General features: G+C 35.0%; 1 protein-coding gene across 1 annotated transcript in view; it reads right to left on the reverse strand.

The window, feature by feature from the left end:
- Nucleotides 1–14,552, reverse strand: part of LOC108743729 (protein gooseberry-like) — a 37,120-nt gene extending 22,568 nt beyond the window's left edge. Inside the window, exons 1-2 of the mRNA XM_025978441.1 lie at nt 14,543–14,552; nt 10,518–10,783 (exon numbers count right to left, since the gene is read on the reverse strand). Coding sequence (XP_025834226.1) covers nt 10,518–10,783; nt 14,543–14,552 — 276 coding nt within the window. The remainder of the gene's footprint in view (nt 1–10,517; nt 10,784–14,542) is intronic.
- Nucleotides 14,553–14,573: the final 21 nt, after the last annotated feature.

A 14,573-nucleotide genomic window follows, 5' to 3' on the forward strand; every position in this document is an offset into this window, starting at 1 on the left:
CCGATTGATGGTTGTGTCAATATGACAGATAAGTTTGTGATTTATTATACCTCAGTTTACTCTCAATACAATGAAGGCTTTCGCGGTCTAAATTTACTGGTTATTAAATAAAAATGCTGCTGCCTTTTTTGTCATGTGTCCAACACAGGAAACTTTATTAAAGTTGAAACCTATAATATAATACCTAAAGGATTTCTATTGAGCAATATTTAATCTAAAAAAAATTGATAAACCAGAATTTTATTTGACATTTGAAGATACTAAAGCTGATTTTACGCGATACGCATCTGAAATGCGTTTCATCGTGCTATCCTAGTGTGAACCTGCATTTAGTTTCAATGTGGTTGCCTAAGTATTTGAAAAAGTTTGGAACAGGTTTGTGAAAGGTGAACGGTATAATTGCGACGGATAAGAAACAATTGGAAGCAATTAAAAAATGTTGTTATAGGGGGTGACAATACAGATCGTCCTTCTAAATAAGAAGGTATTGATGAAAAGAGCAGGAGGACTAGCGGCTTTATGGAAGTCGATGAGGAAAGAGAGGCATGGATGGAAGGAGACTTTGAGAGACATGCAGAGCTAGTTATAAGTAGATTAAGGAATAAAGAGGGATAACGGAAGAACAGCGTTGGATGTTCTAGTTTTCGGGAAATGGAAAATTGGCTCAGGATAAGGCTGAGTGGAGGTACGTGTCCGTGTCTAGTCTTTAGACTGATGATCTTTTGATGACGATGACTTATTATGACAATTGCAATCAAAAAAGAAAAATCCAATTTCCGGTCAATAACATTGGGAATTCTACTGGTAGATATAGGTGCACAGGTACCTACCTGAAGATAAATATTTTACCTAGTTTTTTTAACTCTTTTTGATTTTATCTACAATGGTGAAATAATCATAAACCGTTTGGTTTGTCAATGGTACAGTTCTAGAAATTTCTCCTATCCATTCTTATGACTACGACGTCTATTGGTACAATAAATAACGGTTCAATACATCTGTAAAAATGACTAAATCCGTATAATAAAGTTCTATTGTACCCTTACAACTTGAAATTGGAAAGTCAAATTGCAATGATGGATGTAATATAGCTATTACACCCCAATTAAGGGTAGTTTATGGCAGTTAAGGTACCATAAAACCATAAATTTTTCGGAGACCATTGTCGTCCACCAGAAACACCCTAACTCTAATAGCAGTTGCAGTGCATGAGCTTAATATAACCAACATTAGAAATAAATAGAATTAAAGAACTAACGCAATGACAAAAATATTAGCAATTAAATAAATAACTTACCGTATTACTATCAATGTATGTAACGTAAAACTTGTTACTCAAGTTATTTTCCTTATGTAACCGCTTCATCTAGAGTGCCATCAGACAAAAAAAGGATATCATTAGGAGTGCAATATTTTCAGTAACAAAAACTGTACCTACAATCCGTCATCATCGGGTATATTAGGTGTCTAACTAATAAAAATGTTAAATGCTATTCTTATTCTTACGCCATCCACAGCACCACATGGAAAAAGAAGAAAAAGAATTTCGACTGGTTTACTAGTTTATGTAATATTTAACAGTCTGGTATGTTACCTATTAAAATAACGGTTCTATTCGAAAACAACAAGTCACTTGGAAAATTTTTTTTCAAAGTGAGGCGCTTTTCCAATCAGACCATTGTTTTTTTTTGAGATACTTCGACGGCTATAGACTTGAATTCCTACCATTTTCTAAGTACGTATGTCAAAGATATACCAACTTATAATTAGTAAGAAAGGATTAATCGTAAGTTCTTGATGGTCGAATCTACACCAGAACAGATCATCGTAAACCACCCATTTGGTTAAATACGAATTAAGCAATAAAAAAATACTTCTAAAATTATTAAATCTTTTGTTTTTATTTAACTAAGGAGATAATGTGTCCCCATAGTCTATATATTACGATAATTATGGCTAGTTTGATATTTTTGCGGATGTTGTTGTTCCAAAATCCCCCGCATTGTGATGCCAAAAGGGAAAAATTGCGATCACTTCTTTTCTTAAAAACATACTGAGAAAACTGTTATGCCGCATGTGTTAGGTTAAAAAAGGGGAAACTTTCGGGAATATTAAATAATTGCAGTGTACAATAATGTACTATATATATATTAGGAATAATCACTAAAAACGCAGGCATTATCTTTATTTACCATTTTTGGTTCAATTAATAAAAATTATCACTGGAGTATTTCGGACTCAAATGGATTTAGCGAAGTGTTTTCAATTGAAATAAAAATGCAAACTGATCGCGATTTCGATCTTATTGGATCTCTGTCGAAACTGTCTTCGACGCATTAATGAGACACAACAAGATCGAAATCGCAATCCGTGTCTGGCAGTTTCTATATGATTGTGACCGCCATGAATTCTTTTTTTTTGATTTAGTTGCTTTCCAACCACAGATGGTGAACTACGTGGTAGATTCACTTCAGCAAGTTGATATCCACAAAAAGTTACCTATAAATGGACCTTGTTGAACATATTGGTGTAGGAAAATTCGTACAAATTCATTCAGCCGTCGTTTCATATAAATAATTAAGAAATACGAGTCTAACAAATACAATTTAAAACTCTTGTGGGGTGTTACTCTTTGTTGAAAAGATTTTGAGCGTTCGGCGAGTTTAGGACCATCTATACGTTCACAAAAGTTTGAATTTTCATGCGATATTAAAAGAAAAAGCAGCCAGGACTAACCTAATATACCTGTATGGCCAAATCCAATATGACAAATGATAATAGGTATTCATGTGTTTAATAGCAATAATAAAAATTCATTTGGAATACACAGATATAAAATTTATCATTTATGAAAGAATGAAAATTAAAAAATTCTTGTGCTTTCAAGGTTGATCAATTTTTATTACATAATGTAGGCTGCCCGGAATAACCACCATAAATTTCTATATCGAAAGTTTAAAAATGCAAAATTGAAATTGTATTATGAGATTAAACAACACATAATTGGTCGAATGAACAACAAACATCAGAATCGCGTTGCAGAAACAATGTTCATAATAAACAAAAAAAGAAATAGCATATACTTAACTGTGTGGGCCGGGAGCGCGTGGTACAGCGAGGCAATAAAAAATAATTCATAAAAATGAACGTAGGTTTTGGGATGTAGGTGAATTAATTCTTTTTCCGATTGATGGTTGTGTCAATATGACAGATAAGTTTGTGATTTATTATACCTCAGTTTACTCTCAATACAATGAAGGCTTTCGCGGTCTAAATTTACTGGTTATTAAATAAAAATGCTGCTGCCTTTTTTGTCATGTGTCCAACACAGGAAACTTTATTAAAGTTGAAACCTATAATATAATACCTAAAGGATTTCTATTGAGCAATATTTAATCTAAAAAAAATTGATAAACCAGAATTTTATTTGACATTTGAAGATACTAAAGCTGATTTTACGCGATACGCATCTGAAATGCGTTTCATCGTGCTATCCTAGTGTGAACCTGCATTTAGTTTCAATGTGGTTGCCTAAGTATTTGAAAAAGTTTGGAACAGGTTTGTGAAAGGTGAACGGTATAATTGCGACGGATAAGAAACAATTGGAAGCAATTAAAAAATGTTGTTATAGGGGGTGACAATACAGATCGTCCTTCTAAATAAGAAGGTATTGATGAAAAGAGCAGGAGGACTAGCGGCTTTATGGAAGTCGATGAGGAAAGAGAGGCATGGATGGAAGGAGACTTTGAGAGACATGCAGAGCTAGTTATAAGTAGATTAAGGAATAAAGAGGGATAACGGAAGAACAGCGTTGGATGTTCTAGTTTTCGGGAAATGGAAAATTGGCTCAGGATAAGGCTGAGTGGAGGTACGTGTCCGTGTCTAGTCTTTAGACTGATGATCTTTTGATGACGATGACTTATTATGACAATTGCAATCAAAAAAGAAAAATCCAATTTCCGGTCAATAACATTGGGAATTCTACTGGTAGATATAGGTGCACAGGTACCTACCTGAAGATAAATATTTTACCTAGTTTTTTTAACTCTTTTTGATTTTATCTACAATGGTGAAATAATCATAAACCGTTTGGTTTGTCAATGGTACAGTTCTAGAAATTTCTCCTATCCATTCTTATGACTACGACGTCTATTGGTACAATAAATAACGGTTCAATACATCTGTAAAAATGACTAAATCCGTATAATAAAGTTCTATTGTACCCTTACAACTTGAAATTGGAAAGTCAAATTGCAATGATGGATGTAATATAGCTATTACACCCCAATTAAGGGTAGTTTATGGCAGTTAAGGTACCATAAAACCATAAATTTTTCGGAGACCATTGTCGTCCACCAGAAACACCCTAACTCTAATAGCAGTTGCAGTGCATGAGCTTAATATAACCAACATTAGAAATAAATAGAATTAAAGAACTAACGCAATGACAAAAATATTAGCAATTAAATAAATAACTTACCTGTAAAACAATAGCACAATAAAATTGAAATAAATCCTTTGCAACAAAATTATATTTAAAAACTAAAGAAGTTGATCATATAGTTAACTGTTTCCAAGCCACCCGCGATTAGAGAACTAAATCAAAATGAGGAAGCAACTAGCCTCAATACAAGTGTTGGGGAAGGGTCTTACCCCCTCCTGACTTTCATAATTACCTAAAAGTACATTTTCTTAAGAACCGCTTTGGACAATCACAAATAAAAGTATGTCACTTCGAAGGCGTATATCAAATGACCAAAAGGAATTCGAAGATACGATTGCAGCTTGCAGCAGCTAATACCTATTAGGTTGATGTTATGAGCTCATACTTTGCTGTGATTGAATTGATCATGGGGTAGCTAAGCTTGGCTTACAGGAAGCTTTTATTAGTACAATAGAAAACTGTTTCCCTTTTAGGAAATTGAATCGAAGGAAAATTTTATCAATTTCCGAGCTCAATTCTTAGATACCTATGCATTCACTAGGATTCTTAAGGACTTTGAACACTCGTGTGGATAGAAACTATCCAAAATGATTAATTTATGATTTCAAACAAATTACTTCTAATACAAATTTCACAATGGATAAGATTTGAAATCAAAGTTGTGGAATCTTTAGACAATTACAATAATCTATTGGGGCTTTTTAATTCTTCATAGGAGACCCTCTTTTGGAAGATGAAGAATGAGGTTTTGCAGATGAAGATTTGAACTTTATAGAAGCAAAATCTTTTTCTTCGTCTAAAATCTAGTAGATAATTTTTTTACCTTGGAATGGATATCCGGAAAAACATGGCCTGTGCATGATGCCCAAATTTCCAGTAACAGTCATTTCGTTATCTGGGTAGTCTGGATCCAGATCAACTATTATCCAATGGGACGTCTTAAACCGATAAAATCACTATCTATAATATCTGGTTGTGATACCAAGCGCCGACGGTAAGTCCTTATTCAAACTCAGGATACCGGGAAAACTTTTTAAAACCGAACACCAAAACAGCACAGTTTTTCATCACCAGGGAGGTTTTTCCAACCCCGACCAAAGTTCACAAAACAATTTTTGTCCGTAACAAAAATGACAAACAACAACAACAATAACAACAAATAAGTGACTGACTGTTGAAGTGAATTGTGTGATCAAGCCAACTGGGTCTACAAGACTAACTCAATGTTGTGACTACAAACTGTGCTTAGATTGAGAAACCACGCCTCACTGGTAACCGCCCACTACTTTAGGCCGCCAGATTGTAATTCACTGGGTTCGATAGCTATAACACCGATAAGGCCGATGAATTGTGGGCGGCATTGTTTTCGGTTTACCGCAATTTAATTATCACCATCAAACCTTTAAATAGTTCAGGGTGCAAAATTGGCCAAGTATGTCAACGGTTTTGTCTGACCAAAAAAATGCCGACAAAATGTAGATGTAGGAGGCAAGTAAAAAAAAATCACCGCCTAACTTTAAATATTTCGATACAAGCGAATCGAAGAATTTAATGATGATTCGATGACGCGAATCAATTATTGATTCATAATGAGCAGTTTTTTCAAAAGGCGTTTGCCGACACCAACTAACAGAATTTTAGAGATAAGTTTCTCGAAACTTTATAGGCCACGAAATGCGCGAAGAACGGGCCTTATAACTCATCTTGGGTGTTGATGATGTAGAGAAATCAATTAGATAACTGACGAAGTACTGTCATTTAGCAGCCCAAGGTCATGACCCATGACATTCTAAGTTACCTCTACCAATAATAAGCACTTGATGATGATTTTTTGACCATAATGAATATCATTCTGTCACTGGATAAATCTAAACTCCTTATCGTCATCTCACATTGCCCTACAACTTTAACTGGTACGTACCTGTTTACTTTTTTTCCCATAGAGCACCAATTAACTGCACTCTGTTAATGGATTTTTCAAAACGAAGAGAATTTTTGTATCATTTGTGCCTATGTGACCTAAATTCCATAAAATATTATTGCAATATTTTGAACAGTGCATGTCAGAAGAACTTTAGTAATTTGTACTTAAATAACTTAAGTTCTTTCAGTTCTTTCAGGTCTTAGAAGCATTCCATAAAAGTGCTTTGTAATTTGTAAGTCAAAGCACCCCCCAGACCCTTTCAAAGTGCTTAGGAGTTTGAATACTAATTGCTGTCGATGTAATTGATGATGAATCGAAGTCCTTGGATTTTAAAAAGTAACTGGAGTTTCAAGAGTTAAAGGCACCTTAAGAAAGGGCTTAGAGCTTCAAGGACCTTTGCAAAATTTGTTAATTGGNGGGAATGGGTGGGTGGTGGTTCGGGTGAGAAAGATGAGACGGACGAAATGAAGACAGAAGAAACTGAAAGATTATCTGTGGAATATTACTGCCTCAGTATTTGCCTAAGTGATCCAAGGAAACCACAGAAAAACCTGGACCAAGGCAGACGGACCCGGAATCGAACCGGCATCCTCCCGAATGCTAAGCAATGGTCTAAACCTCTAGGCCATGCCGCTCGGTTATAAAACTAAAACAACCCATATCCTTAACTATTTGCGAACAGTAGTCTAATCTAGGTCTACCTCTACCCCTCCTAACTCCCTTATATGTCTCTGACTAGACCTTCATGCCTGAGAAGTTGTCCTACCAATCTATCTCGCCTATTTCTTATTGACTTCCATAGAGACCTCTGTTCTCCTATTCTTTCTAATGCCTCTTCATTTCTAACCTTCTCTATTCACAGTATCCTCATCATTCGCCTGTAAAACCACATTTCGAACGCTTCTAACCTTTTCTTTTCCGCCGCGCCCACCGTCCATGTTTCCCACCCGCTCCAAACATCCACCTTTAACAATCTTTTTCGAATTTCCAAATTAATCGTTCGCGAGAATAGAAGTGACTTCTTTTTATTGAAAACGACTCGACCCTGCGCTATCCCCCGCTTTATTTTTATACTACTTTTTCCGTCCTGACTTATCTGACTTCCTAGATACCTAAAATCAGCCACTTCTTCTAATCTTTCGTCTCCTATCTTTATAGTCGCTCTTTCCCTGCTTTACCTTCTCTTGCAGACCAGTAATTTTGTTTTACTTTTATTTATTTTCATACAATGCTGTTTTGTCAATATCGCTTCCATTTTATTTAAAGCTATCTCTAACTCCTCCTTGCTAGATGCTCATACTACTATATCATCCGCAAATCTAAGCATACTATTTTTTTGCCCCTGTATATGACACAAAATCTAGAATAGCAAACTGCGAACTCATAGTGATAAAAATAATAAAAATATTGAATTGATGTAGTTTTAGTTTATGACTTTTTCTTACAGATAAAATGTCATTTTCACATTATTAATTTAATGCAACACTAATTATGAGGTAATAATTGTCCAAGAAATTATATAAAGTCCAACCTACTTTTACCAATTATTGTAGGAACGTATCGTAAGTTTTTAAAATAATAAGTTCAACTAGAGGTATTACGCTATTACGTAAAACTCAAATGCCATCTACAAACTTCTCTTCAACTGCTAACCAATTGTCATCGAACTGTAAACAATAGTATCTAATATAGATTTTTTTGTATTATACCACATGATCTTAAAACTGTAAAATTACTCATAATTATAGTACCTTTATTAATAATAATTCTATAATATTGAGTGTTACAAAGCATACATAATTCTTATGCTTATTTAGATATCAAGAACACTTGGTGCAGCAAAATTTCTCAGGTGATACTTTGATAGTATTTTACAATTCTACAGCTTTCATAGATAAATCGACACGATAGATTTTAATATTCTAACACCATCTTGAATACGATCTCATGTAGAATTTACGATTTTAAATGGTTAAGGTATAAGGTACAATCTGACATGGATGCCACTGCTGGCGAGAAATCAATTTGCATTGATTTTTTTTTTAGATTACAATACCGCTGAGGTTTGAACCCCTCCTACTGCAAGATCCCAATTCTTGTACTCGGTCAATTTAACCACTGGGCTGTTCGTTAGTTTACAATTAACACGGTTCCTATTGGTTTAATAAAGTGTCACATAGAGTGACGGTCAATTGAATATTGTCACTTAAGGACAATAACGTGTAAAAGCTTCATTGTAAAACATTATTGGGTAAAACATATCAGTGAAGAGCAACGTACTTGGCTGCTTTCGGTTTGCTTTATGGAAAGCTTTGATACTTCGCATTTTCAATGAATAATGTGCAGCGACGGAAAGTGGCGAAAGGCCTTTGTAATCCCTTAATTAAAATGAGCTATTAATATCATGACAGACAGGCAAAATTACTTCCTTATAGGTAAATGTATGTAAGAACTTATAATCAGTTTTAATCGGAGTACGTGTTGCTGCCCATATTAAGACCTACACACTAATAGGTACCTATAAATTGTTAAATAGACTAATACAATGAGATAGGTAACAATCCTAGCCAATATTACAAATGCATATATTAAGTTTGTTTGTTTGTTTCTGTATTTGCTTGGTACCATTTCACGCATTAACTACTTCATTATGAAATGACATACGTTATCTTTTATTTAAAAAAAAGATACGGTTCTCTAGGGACAGAAAAATTAGTTTTATCTGGTCGCCGATGATCTCTGATACGTATGAAGTCTATCATGAAATTTTGTACAGTCCTAAGGCTGGTTGGACACCCACTTCAACTCTTTCCTATCCTGAGCTAATCTTCGCATTTCCGTAAAACTAGAACATCCCACATCCTTAACTATTAGCGAACAGTAATCTAATCTAGGTCTACCTCTACCCCTCCTAACTTCCGTTTCTGCCTCTAACGTGTCTTTGACTAGACCTCCATGCCTGAGACGGTATCCTATTAACCTATCGCCTATTTCTTATCGACTTCCATAGAGTCCTCTATTCTCCTATTCTTTCTAATACCTCTTCATTTCTAACCTTCTCTATCCTAGTTATCCTCATCATTCGCACTCATTTTAAATTAATTTTCGTCTAATGATCCTGTATTTAGGTATTATTCTAAAGTCTTTACTCCAGAAATCTCTAACCTTTGGTCAACGGACTTCCCGTTGCCTGCCACATCGCAGTATTGTGCATCACAGTGTCATACCGATCCTTGTGATCTCTACCACCCTGAGTACTGAAAGAGCTGCTGCTCTCTTTCAGGGACTTGTCTTAGTCTGGTTTCTCTTTAAAAATACCTTCGCCCATTATGGTTGAATCTACGGTCCGACTCCCTAAATCATCAAAACTCACAAGCCGATCCACCCACTCTAGTTTGTACAAGAGCTTCGTCAAGGTTCAAGTCCCGTCGGATCGGAAAAATGTGAGAAGCTTCACTATTAAAACTTAGGCTACCTTTTATTCGAAAAAAAAAATTACCTTCGAGATAAAAATATTAGTGTTATGTTGTCGTCGATGATTTTTGACACGTATTTAGGACATCAAGGCGAACGAAACCACGGTAAACCCCAGTAAATAATAATTAGAAGCAAGAAATTTTTTGATAAAGTGATATACCTAAGAATGATAAAATCTTGTTGAATCCTTCAATAGCCTAAACGCAATTTATTTAACAATTAACATCGAATAGTAGCCACAGAGCAACGGAAAAGCTATTACCAGACTTAAGAAGTCAATTATTGTGTGAGAATAGCCGGTGCTGAGCCGCCAATACACGCACCAGCTTCCTTTGATTCAGTTTGCTTAAATTGCTACCAGCAAAAAATTCTTAATTACGATAGATTTGGAATGATGTTCCATGCCCATATATGTTCCTTTTGGTAACTGTGGATCGAAACAGCCTTTAATTCGCAGGTCGCAATTTTAAAACGGTGACCACGTGCATCTATTCCATAAAACATTGGAAAACAACAAATTGAAGTTGGTTTATTTTATGTCATTGTGCTTGAAATTTTTTAATGACAAATGAAAAATAATCAGATGTTTAATTAACGCTGGCCGCACCATAATTTCGTTAACGGTCCGTTGCAAATTAAATTGTACTAATAATAATTATTATAATTCGTTACCTGGTATCTATTCAGTATTTTGCTAACACATCCATGGGACACTCTCAATTGTCTCGAAATGACACAAGGCCTGACTCCAGCCGCAGCCATTTCCACAATTTTCAACCGAATGTGGTTTGGTAGTGGCCTTCCATTAATAAATACTCCGCCTAATTGGTTCACACGACCCTGGCCTGAAACAAATATGCAGAATTGGTATACGACCAAATTAAAGGAAACAGAAATATTTAGAACGAATAGCAAAAAAAGATTAGGAGCAGATAAAGCTCAGAAATGACTTCTTCTGTCAGTTGAGTGATGCATAATCACCCGACTCTTTACATTTAATTAGTGGAAGTTCTCAAATATTTTGGAAAATACGTTTCGATTTATAACTTTTGTCTATTGTATAATAAACTATTTTTAGTATTAAGATACTTTGAACTTTTGCAGTGTTATTTCAGTGAATTACAGAATTCATTTTACACACTACAGATATTTTCTAAAACGCGCTTTTAAGACAGCAGGTAAAGATTGGTCTGTGTTCTGTCGGGCTGCCTGCGGCGCGCTGATGAGATCCAAAAAGATCGAAATCGCGATCCGCATCTGGCAGTTTCGACAGAATACAGACCACTTCGAATTATTTTGTTCGGTTATGGTAACGTGCCTATCACGTTGAGGTGAGCTACGCCGGGATTCGTTTCAGCAAGTAGATATCCATACATTTAAATGGACCTTGTTGGAGCATACGTAATCCTAAAATGTAGCATTGTACTACAGATGGCGCTCACCACGCCATTTGTGGTATTTTCCACACTTCAAATTAATGAGAAAAAAATTGTTGCTGCTATCAATCTCTTGCCGGGGATCGAACCCGGGTTCCTGATTTTTCGCCCCAATACTCTACTACTAAGCTACAAGAAGGTAAAATATCCGTTTTTGCGATACACTTCATGATAACAGAATATGCCTCAAGGTGTTAAAAAAATTAAGAAAACACATTCATGCTCTGCTTGTAAAGCTTAGGGTTAATAAAAACAAATTTTGACCTCGGTTTACATATACCTACCACCCTTCAGATAAAGCGCTTTATAACATGTTTTTCTCTCAGAAAATACCCTAGCCGTCCCTTGATGAAAGCGAACAATTATTAATAATGAATTTAAAATTCCTTTGTGACATCAAGGAAAAGCACAATACCTACCCCTTAAATGATATTAGTTTCTCATCCCCTCGTTTTATAATAAATATCAAAAAAACCTACGACAAACTTTGCTATTCACGTATTAACATAAAGACAAGGCAAAATTTTCACTGTATATAGAAATTACACATTGTTTGTCTTAACTTGTCATATTTCTTTTTAATTTATGTTGCTTGAACGAAAATGCATAATTTATTGTTGAAGATGTTGAATATATTTTTTTAATCACGTCTATCTGAAAGTACCTATGACTTACATGTCTGAAAAGTATCGTAAACTAACCAAAAAGTCCAAAATATTTCGATCAAAGTTATAATTGTATTTATTATTATTCTTATATTACTTTATTATTTCTATGAAAAAATGACTGAAGATATTTGCACAGATTTGCCTATAGGATTATATATTGTAAGAATTTCATGATAACAGTCTTAACAGAATATAAAAATAACAGTAGAAATAAAAAACAGTGTTCACAAACATTTGGGTAATTAATTGTAGTTAGTGCACTTTTTATCGTGTTGAAACACGACGGCATTAGCGGTGCACTGATTGCGATTCTAATTGACTACCTGGTATTTCAACACAAGCTAGCGAAACGAGAAAAATCTCCAACTTAGTCACAGTCTATAAAGAGATAAAAGGCACTACTAGTCATGACTTTTGCAAAGTGTTAGTTCCTGCATTGACGGAGGTAAGGCACGTACCTGGGCCGTTGTATTAAGACTTTTAGACAATAGATAGGAGCCATTTTTTGAAATTTCTAATTGACTAGTGTGGTTCCGCACCATTTCATCAGCAACTATTTCACCAACAATGGGCCTAATGTATATATATATATATATATGTACGTGTACGTATAAATGTCCTGGTGAGTCTCTCGGTACTTGAAAGTTACGACTGTTACTGTTACCACTAGTTATTTTTTTTTCTGCACTTACAGACACTGCTAACATAAGTGCTGCAAACAATAGACACGGTTATTCCCGGTATTAGTGTACTGTAAGGTAAATTGCTTACCACATCTTAAAACACTTTAGCCATAAAAGATCTTTAACATTTTCTAGCTGATGTTCGAAACGTTGTTACATAGACTTTTCAGTCAATGTGCTCTCTTATAACCGATTCCTACGTAAACGTTTAGTTATTTCGAGGTAAGAACGGCAGAATACCTGCTCAACATGATCTACTGCTATAATTAAAAATAATCGCTCCTAATGTGAGAAATACTACCAAACACCGTAGCAGTAGTCCGATGTATATTGTAGAAATCAAAAATTTTCGCGTATTCGTTCTCTCTTTGGATGTCGTCAGCACGCCATCTAATGTCTACCCCTGTTTTTATTTATTTGCGCTGCCGCGCCACTTTTTTCAGGGAGCACACAAATTTTATGAAGGATTGTAAGTGCAAATAATCTACCTCACTGATGAAGAACACGAATAACTGCACTTAGTAATATTTATTTACAATATATACAGTTATTACTACCCATAACTTGATGATTTTAATACACGGATGCTATTAATTGCAGTCTTAATTGTTGCCTCGTTGTCTTTTTTTGTCTTTTTATTATGAGTTGTGTCAGCCTACATATAACACAATCTCCACCCTGATAGAGGAAAGGGTGAAGATGCTAGCCAACTAGTTTCTAATATTATTTGAATACTTAAAGATAAAGTAACCTGAAGATATTGTTACCTGCAAAGGTCGGTACCCTAAAATTACACCCAAACCACTTACATATAATATTTGTATAAATCAACAATATTTTGAATATTTAAATTTCCAAATTAAGCTTTCAAGGAAAGGGCAGGTAAATGTACCCTGAATCTGAACAACCCCCATAGGTTCTGTTCCACAAGTCGACATCCCTATGAATTTTACCGAACATTTTTAAACAATAAGACGACACTGTTTATAGTAAGTTTATTAAATATTGTCAAGAGACAGCAGGTAAAGTTGACGAGATCAAAATCGCGATCCACATCCGAATATTTCTACAGAATACTGATCACCATGAACGTTTTGTATCATTATAGTATGTTGTCATCTGTATGAACCAATTCAGAGTTTTGGTAACATTGGGTATGTAAAACACTCGCAAAGGAGAGCTGCTCCTTGCGGCCCAGTTCAATGATATACCTGTAGATGATAACACGACGTGCTCGACTACAAACCCAGAGAGACAATTCATTGGTTTACTATTCAGTACAGGACGATCGGAAAAATTATATCAATAGATTTTAGATATTGGATTGCAAAAATGCACTAAGATTTATTTGGCAGAACTGCGGCTTTACAGCACCTAAGTACACCCGCCACCCTTGGATATTAGACCTATATACAACCACCTAATGTTTTCTGTCATGGACAGTTTTTCTTAGTTAGGTTTCGAGTGCAATTTTAACCCTAGAAGAATTGCTATCAAATCACTCTAATTATTGAGCCACTTAAAATTGCAGAAACTCATTAGTTTTAATAGATTTTTATTGACCTTATATATCATTTACACATAAATACTATAAATTAAAATTAGATTAAAACAGAAGATAGATGGGTAGGTAGATGGGTAAGTATTGCAAACTCGCAAATATTACAGTAGATTCTTGTTTTTCTCTTTTGAATTTCGACAAATATCTCTCACGACGAAGAATAAGGAGTAGAAGAAGAATGAAAGGATACAACACCGAGGCAAAATCGAGTAACGAATGCTGCAACCACCAGACAAACGCGAACGGTGTGAGATTAAAATGAAGTAGCTGATAGGCAAATGAAAAGCACATGACGACGACAGAATGTATTCGAAGACAGAGCGAACAGTCGTCCAAAGTGCTACCTTACCTCGCACCATTATGTAAATCTGGGAATATCT

Source organism: Agrilus planipennis, unplaced genomic scaffold, assembly GCF_000699045.2.
Source record: "Agrilus planipennis isolate EAB-ADULT unplaced genomic scaffold, Apla_2.0 scaffold6, whole genome shotgun sequence".
Lineage (NCBI taxonomy): Eukaryota > Metazoa > Arthropoda > Insecta > Coleoptera > Buprestidae > Agrilus > Agrilus planipennis.